Source organism: Lycium ferocissimum, chromosome 7, assembly GCF_029784015.1.
Source record: "Lycium ferocissimum isolate CSIRO_LF1 chromosome 7, AGI_CSIRO_Lferr_CH_V1, whole genome shotgun sequence".
Lineage (NCBI taxonomy): Eukaryota > Viridiplantae > Streptophyta > Magnoliopsida > Solanales > Solanaceae > Lycium > Lycium ferocissimum.
In genome coordinates, this window is record NC_081348.1 from 5519103 (window position 1) to 5527303 (window position 8201).

At 34.4% G+C, this 8201-nt stretch overlaps 1 protein-coding gene across 1 annotated transcript; it reads right to left on the minus strand.

Moving 5' to 3' along the window:
• Positions 1-1272: 1272 nt before the first annotated feature.
• LOC132062475 (phenylacetaldehyde reductase-like) lies at positions 1273-7807 on the minus strand. Its single transcript, XM_059455041.1, has 6 exons — positions 7303-7807; positions 5397-5563; positions 5058-5249; positions 4072-4237; positions 2749-2935; positions 1273-1499 (listed from the first exon to the last, which is right to left on the minus strand). Exons 1-6 carry the CDS (start codon positions 7427-7429, stop codon positions 1355-1357), a joined length of 984 nt encoding a protein of 327 aa, XP_059311024.1. The 5' UTR covers positions 7430-7807; the 3' UTR covers positions 1273-1354.
• Between the last annotated feature and the right edge of the window lie 394 nt (positions 7808-8201).

Here is an 8201-nt window from a genome sequence, read left to right on the forward strand (position 1 = left end):
GGTGTCACATCACCTTATCTATGCCTAGCTTTATATTATATATAGATTTTACTTATACAAGCCTGTAATGAATAGAAAAATAGGATGGGTAACAATAAAAATGTCCATTATAGGCAAACTATTTACGTGAAAATGCCTATCCATAAACTAACTGGTACTACTACCACTAGGCCCAAACTATTTACCCGAGTACTCTGTCGTCCAAACCCTTCCTCCATGATACCATCAATATATTTTACATATCATGATGGTATCATGGACAATTCCTCCATGATACCATCTCAGTGAATGATGTATATCGGGATGGTATTATGGAGGACTGAGGAGCGTCGTATTGAAGGACTAAAGCAGTCCTCCATGCTACCATCTTAGTATATGTATATAACATGATGGTATTATAAAGGCTTTTCTGAGGAAAGTATGTTTTCTAAATGCACGAACATGGTCCTCTATGATGCCTTATTACTATATTATATATATCATATAGGTATCATAGAGAGCTGATGAGTGTTTTTGAAGAAATGAAGAAAAAAATCCTTCATAATACCATCATGGTAAATAAGAGATAAAATACCATGTTGGTATCATAGTTTTTGGGTGCATCCGGGTAAATAATTTTGAGGTATGAAAGTAAGAGGACAGAGTCGGTAATTATTTTGTGTAGTGGACATTTTTGTTCTTTTCCCCGAATAGGATTACATTATCTATGTATATCTGTTTGTACTTAGAAAATTAGGATTGCATTAACTATATACATTCGAGTTTGTTACTTATTTATTTACCGACTGCCAGAAAAATGGGATTATATTATCTAAATACTTTATTTATGTTCTAACCATTGCAAGTTATAGTCGAAAAGAAACGATAGTCCATACATGAAAGTCCAATTATAAGTGTGACATATGATTATTAGATCATCCACATTATGTGTTTGGTAAATAATAGTTAGTAATAGTTTGATGTCTCGTTAAAATACAATCACTTTAATTTGTTTGTTAAAGAAAAAGGGAAGTCAATTGTTTTAAAAATTACCTACCAACATTCATGAGAAGTATTAACACTCCGAACCCACTTGAGAGAAATCAAGTTTTTTTCTAATTTGGGGAACACAGACAATTTTCTCAAGTAGAAAATTTCTTCCTTTTAGCACCAGAGAAATAAACTGCCAGTAGCTCCTTTGACACCAAATATAACAGGAGTTCACACACATTGAAGAAAATAAGATAACTTGCTACAGGTAAAGATAACTTGATGGTCTAAATTTTTTTACACCACTGACGGTGCATTTAACTTAAACTCATATAACAAATGTGTGGAAACTCCAAGAGCAGCAAATATTTCACCAACTGATTGTTTAGATATGGAGGAAGTTCTTCTCCATCAAGCTTTCGACAGTATCCTTCACGCTCAACTCAAGAGATGTGAATTTGACTCCTAAACGTTTTGCTCTTTCACTCGATACTTGGAAGTGTGGCGTAAGAGGCAATCCATCTTCATAACTGCATCCAAATTTAAGGGTTATGAATACCTAAATTTCCCTTAAATAGAACAGCTAGCGACAATTATATATTCTGTAATGTGCTAAAAAATTTAACCACAGCTTCTCTACATCACATGCTGCAGCAAAAGGAAAGTAAGGAGATACATTTGTATTTAACTACAATTACAGATTCACTTTTAATTTGCTCTCGAAAATCCTAGCGTTTCTTTCCTTCCAAGTAAGGAGATAGTGTAAAATTTTCTATACTACCAATATAATTTAACTTGTGATAGTAGGTTTGTTACCGTTCTAACGAGGTTATCTATTAATGTCTGTCATAAAGTTACTTGGAATTACCTAAGAGATCAGACTATATAAGAATTTATTTACACGACTAGTGCATAGAACTTAAACTCATAATTATTTTAATTTTGATATTATTTCCTTAAAAGAAGACCTCTGAATTTCATTAAAAAATCATGTGACATAGAATAGCAACAATTTCATGGTAAATTTAGTTGGAATATTATAGTACCAATTTTGTTGGCACAAGCAACGACAACTCTGCCATCCAAGACTTACTACTTCATCATCTGGAAACTTAATGGTTAAGCTTTCCTATTAACTGGAAGAGTGGAGGAACACCACACAAGAAGCTTGATTACCATCCTTGATTCTACTTGGTATGGAAACAGTATGGGGTGTAAAAGTGATACCTACGTTTCATTCCCAAAAACATAGAAACTATACACAAGCTAAAGCAACCAAAAATTGACTACTTATGTCCAAATTGACTATGCTGCTTTCTCTTAGGATTGTTTTCAACATTATGCTGCATTTCCTAAAATGGAAACTTTCACTATGTAATACCATTACAATATCATAATATTGAAAGCATAAGATGAGATCCATGTATTTACAGTGATAAGAATTCTTTAATACACATCGTTTGATCGTCTATACAAATGGAGTGAAACTTCAACTCTTATCCAAAGCACTATCAGAAGAGCACTCAAGTTGTGAAGGAGGGATTAGAACCTTGTTATGTTTATCCTTTTCAGAACTTTTAATTAGTCAGTAACTGTAAACTTGTTAGATTGCTTATGCTTTTGTTGTTCTCCTATTTTGAATCATCACATCTGTTAAATGTTGGCAAGATTCACTCTACACATTAGTTTTCCTAGAAAAAGGGTGCAATTGATGCTTTTTCTCTACTAAAAAAAAGCCAGTAATGAAAACTAACCAATATCAAGAAAATTATGACTTACTTCTCAGGGAGAGTGATGGAAGGGTAAAGCTTTTGTACAATCTTCAAAACCAAAGACGAGTATCCATTTACAGCAACTAAACAATATCTTCCGTTTGCTGAAGGAACCTCAAATGCTAGAATATGTGCATTAGCAACATCCCTAACATCGACAAATCTATATATTCCACCAGACCATGCTTCTTTTCCTTCATCAAATAAAGACAATGTGTCAAACTTCAGTGGAGTACTATTTATTATCAAAAGCTTGATTTGAACCCCAAACAAGGAGAAATGAGTCATCTACATATCAATTGAGCCACCCATTTTTCATAAGGACCTTCCTATAGTAGTTAAATAAAATGAGTCATTACATATCAATTGAGCCAGCCATTTTTCATGCTATTTCACCACCAAATATATATCTACTTCGTTTGGCCACACAACACCTTGAAAAGCTTTGTAAGCTTTTTGAAACAACTTATTTGGTTAAGCATTTTAGGAAAGTATTCTTCTGAAACTTCTTGGGAGCACTCATCCAAAATTTAAAATATTACAACTAACTAAACATGATTGCATCGCGTACACCTTTTCTCGAAATACTACTCCAAATAGCTATTACAGAATGCTGTCCAAATGGTAAAGAGAATCTCTATCAAACAACTAACCTCTAATTTTGAGTGAAACCAAAGCACCTATTTTTATTTTTATTTTTTAACAAGTAAAAGTTGCGCCTATTGTTTTTATGTCATGAGTCCTGATGAAGTATCCGAGGAGATAAGGTTAAGTTCCATGTATGCCTTTTGCATGCTCGAAAACCAGAGGGGAGATGGAAGGTTAATAAGGGACTTTGGGAGCATTTACCAAACTCAACATTTTTATTTGCAAATTATCTGATTTTTGTTCAGAGTTAATTTTGTGTGAGATAAGATAAAGAGTGTTTAAGATTGTTCCGTAAAATATTCATCAGCGGCAGGGTAACAATAGAAAGTACCTTCTGCAAATCTTACTTCTGTATATGAATGGTTCTTCTTGTTATACTCTTTAAGGCTTTAGAAAAGCAAAATCGTTAGAAAACAATTTCAGAAGCAGAGGTCTACATTTCTGAATCGAGGAAACACTGACAGAAAAATGTACGGAACAAAAGCAGATTCTGGTTAAGTGATCGTTAAATTCCTAGATCATTTCGAGCTACCCAAACACAAACAAGACAACACATGTTCCTATTAGGTATTTTATTCATAAACATATCATCAATGGTCCTATATAAAGCTAATTAGAGAAGCAGGGATTGGGGGGAAGGTAAGAATATCTCAAGGTGTCTTATGTCACTGAACAAACGTACCTTGTGTTATGAAGTTCACTACAGCCTCGCAAGAGAAATTGAGTGTAGGTTGCAGAAGTGGACCAATGACTAGACCTGGATGAAGCGTAACCAAGTCAATCCCATTCTCTTTTGCGAATTTCCAAGCAGCTTCCTCAGCCAGGGTTTTGGAGAGTTGATACCATTGCTGCACTAGGCCTTCAAGACTTCAATAAGCAAATAGTGAAGAGAATGCTGATATCTTCTAATCTACCGAATGAAGTATTTAATACTATCTCCTATCAATATTATTTTTCATTTTAGCAAACTTAATTTGTCCCAAAATATTTGACGTTATATAAAAACAAGACGCAGTTATTAGTTTTTATTTTCAAATTCACGTTAACTGCTCCAATTAGTGGATTGTTAATAAATTGAGATGTTTAATAGAGATAGAGAGGGGGTAGTTTAGACAAATACTCTTATGATTAAGGCTATTAGATGTGTGTGCACTGTGCACAAACCTTAAAAGACAGATAACATGACTGAATGTGATAACTATCTTGCCATACTGGCAAATACAAGGACAGACACTTAGCATCTCAATAGTCAAGACAAGATAAGGCTTTCTTTCACGCTCAGTACAACAGGGAATGCAGAATTGATTAATTTTTTTCTGGTCTAAGAAACATATCTTACTCGGGCAGCATCACACATAGATTAAGTCCAGATAGCATGCACACACATAGGGACAAATGCGAAGGGAAAATACGAGAATGTATGTTAACGGCAAGGGTATGAATGTCCCCAAGTATAACTGATGATCACATTAAGATATTTCTGTAGTCCATGCCCATAATAAAAACATGTGGAAAAGATCAAATCAGAAAAGAGCACAAAACACCAAATCAGCTTCCAATGCAACTCCAAGAAAGACAGTCATACATTTTTCAAAACTCTTGATACAAAAATCGAAGGATGAGCCTCATCAAATTGAAAAGAACTACCAATTTATAGACACATAGAACCTTTCTTTCCTCGCAGAATTCTGGATCTGAATACCAAGTTTCATCAGCCACAGCTCCAGGGGTGGACATATTCTTATTGAATATAACAGAAGAGGTAGAAGCAGTTACCACCACTCTTCTGACAGATGGTGATTTGGCACATGAATGAAGGACATTTAACGTCCCTTTCACAGCAGGGTCCACAAGTTCCTCCTGAAAGATGAAGAAAAAAAAATATTTTATTACTAGTATGAAATTAAAGCTTCCAGATCTATTTAACTGCAAAGTAAAGCTGCAAAGAAACATGTTCCTCCTTAAGACATCTCTTGACATATTTTGACGTCTCAGTAGGTTTCTAACCTTGGATTTTGCTGTGAGAGAAACAGGTGAGGCTGTATGAAAGACACCTTCACAACCATCAATGGCAGCATCAAATGATTGCTCTTCAAGTAACTCAGCTTTGAATAGATGCAGCCTCTCATTAGCTCCATCAAGGCCCAGCAGGTGAGCCACTTTACTTGTATCCTCTGCATGTTTATAGCTAACATTTTAGAAGCAGGGAAAACTCTTATACATACAAAGGATTAATAGCAACAGCTACGCCCATGATCACATAAAATAATTGCAGATTTATGTTTTGTCATGAATATCAAATGTATTTGAAACCACCATTTCAGTTTGACTAAAACAAGAACTGAATGTACTTAACATTTCTGAGAGTTAATTTCACATTGTTGTTATCAAATCGATAACTTACAAGCTCAGTGACTTTACCATGATATTTTAATGTGACAAAGTTTGTGACTCTACATTTTTTTCAATGTGACAAAAAGTATATCTGTTTCTTTACTGTTATAGTTGATAAAGCTTAGTGAGTATACATGAGCTTAGTGAGTATACATGAAAGTAACTCCACTTTTTATGATAGAGCCCTCTATGGTCAATAATGGACGCAGACCATTTTTCAATAGTTACAGGTGATTGATAACAAAGGACATAGGAACTGTGACTACTTCATCTGGAAAGTTGATCCATGACTATCCACATGCTGCAGACAGTTTGAACATTTTTCTCATTTGTCCTTCTAAGATATTATCCAAACACCGCCAAAGGGGTTCCAGTTCATGGAAATTTCCTAAGCATCTCATATTAGGGGTCTTTTAGTCAAAAGTTCATATGGAACTGTCCTAGATTTTTCCAATAACTTACGATCTTTAGGAATGTCGTCAGCAGTAAGAGAATGATCAAATTTTCATTGTTTAAATCTAAAAAGTCAATGTCAATGAAAACTCAATACTTATCCATTTTTACAAAAACGGAAGCTAAGAAAGGCCACGAAACTTATGCGCTCAAACCAAAAATGTAGGCTTTTAACACTTTATATTGTTGAATATAAAGTTTTTTCTTATTATCCACTACATATTTGGGCTCAAACCTGATGTATCTGCAATTACAGTTTGGCCAGTCCTATTCTAGTTCTACTATCCTCTATGCATAATAAGAATTAATTCCCTATTTGCAGTTAGAAATTCTCATAGTTTTATGATGAATTAGGAAAAGAAATACGTATTAGCTGCTGAAGTAGCCTATCTCGGCCCAAGCAACGCCCAAAAGTCCCATGCCTTTCTTGGTCATACCAACCCAATCGGCGATTTCCGACGAGTCTTTCTGAATTGAAAGAAGCAAGAAGCAGATTTAGAAGAAAACTCTCTTTCTTTTAATGAATAACCAATTTTTTTTCATATTCTCCTTCTAATTCAAATTCATCTTTCCTGTTGTCTTTCGGTTAATCTATGAGGTTCCACGAAGGTTTGACTAGTAGCACTCTGTCAGACGCCAATTCAGGTAATATTACTAGCACTCAAGTCTCCATCTAAAGAATGTATAGCCAAATGTCATGGTGGTAGAAGAGAGTATAGGGATACCATAACCTTTTTTCTTTTCTTTTTCTTTTGAATTTATTTACCGAGATATTATTGGAGAGATCCAATCCAACTCTGCATATTTTCTTCTGAATTTATTTACCGACTTGGACCAAATATGTTGTCCAAAGCCTACTACATCTTGGAGCCAGGGTAACAATCAGGAATAATAGGAGAATATGAATTTGGACATTGGATACAAACGTTGACCAAGAAAATAATATCAACTCAGAAAATCAAATATAATAAACAAGATTCAAAAGGATACAAAGTCACAATGATATACAAAATCACTGCAAAAGAAATTGAAAGACAAACATGTAGAAGAAAAAGAGAGAACTGACTGAGGTTGCGAACAGTAGCATTGACAATGTAGCCACGCTGTAGCAACAACTTCACCAGCCATGAAGCTATGAAACCAGATGCCCCTGTTACACACACAACCTTTCCTTCTCCACTCTTGCTTTCCATTGCCAGATGCTACTTCAAGTTATTCAAAGACAATACAGAGAAAGTAAAAAAAAAACAGTGCCTTGTATTTGGCCATATAAGCCGTTTGTTTAAAATATATATTATTCTCTTGGAAGTATTCACGATGTCTTTAAATGAAAAAGAATCAAAACCATTATTTTATTATGCTGTTGTTACTTGTTAGGGGTAAATTTTATACTGGTGATTATAATATGACTTGGAATATAGGTTCCTTACGTTAAGCAAAAACTTAATGGAACCCATCTAAATCTAACGAAATGTGGACGACCAGGCTAAAAACAATGTGTGTGATGATACAAAAACTTGCAGACAAGTTGGAACTCTTTTAAAGACAGAGGTTTGATGAGATTCTGGTATTCTTTTGGTATGGTTCTCATGGGTGTGTTTTCCAGGAAAAATTCTGGTGAAGCATTAGGAGTCTGGAGAGAAGCAGAAGAATTTAACACTTACACTAAACTAGTATATTAAAATGTTAGAACCCCTCCTCTGTTTTTTCCTTCACACTCTCCCAGCAGGATTTTTTTTTCTGCGTGCTCTGCGTAAATTTGATAAAAAACTACAGTAGTTATCAAAATGGTGGCAGGGTCAGTAGTTAATCGTGGTAATTGATATATGTTGTTGATAATTTTGGTGGATGATAGTGATAATTACTTATGTAATGACTATAGCTATAGTTAAACGATATATAGTAGATGAAGGTGAATATTTATTACTGATATTGGCGGTACAAATATTTATGGTTCAGTTTGAA

Bases quoted from the DNA above. Each gene is read 5' to 3' on its own strand.
- LOC132062475 (XM_059455041.1), bottom strand. From the start codon at position 7,429: ATGGAAAGCAAGAGTGGAGAAGGAAAGGTTGTGTGTGTAACAGGGGCA. The intron at 5,250-5,396 runs GTTAGAAACCTA...TTCATCTTTCAG, and splicing joins CTCTCACAGCAAAATCCAAG to GAGGAACTTGTGGACCCTGC. The intron at 4,238-5,057 runs GTTCTATGTGTC...GGCCTAGTGCAG, and splicing joins AATTCTGCGAGGAAAGAAAG to CAATGGTATCAACTCTCCAA.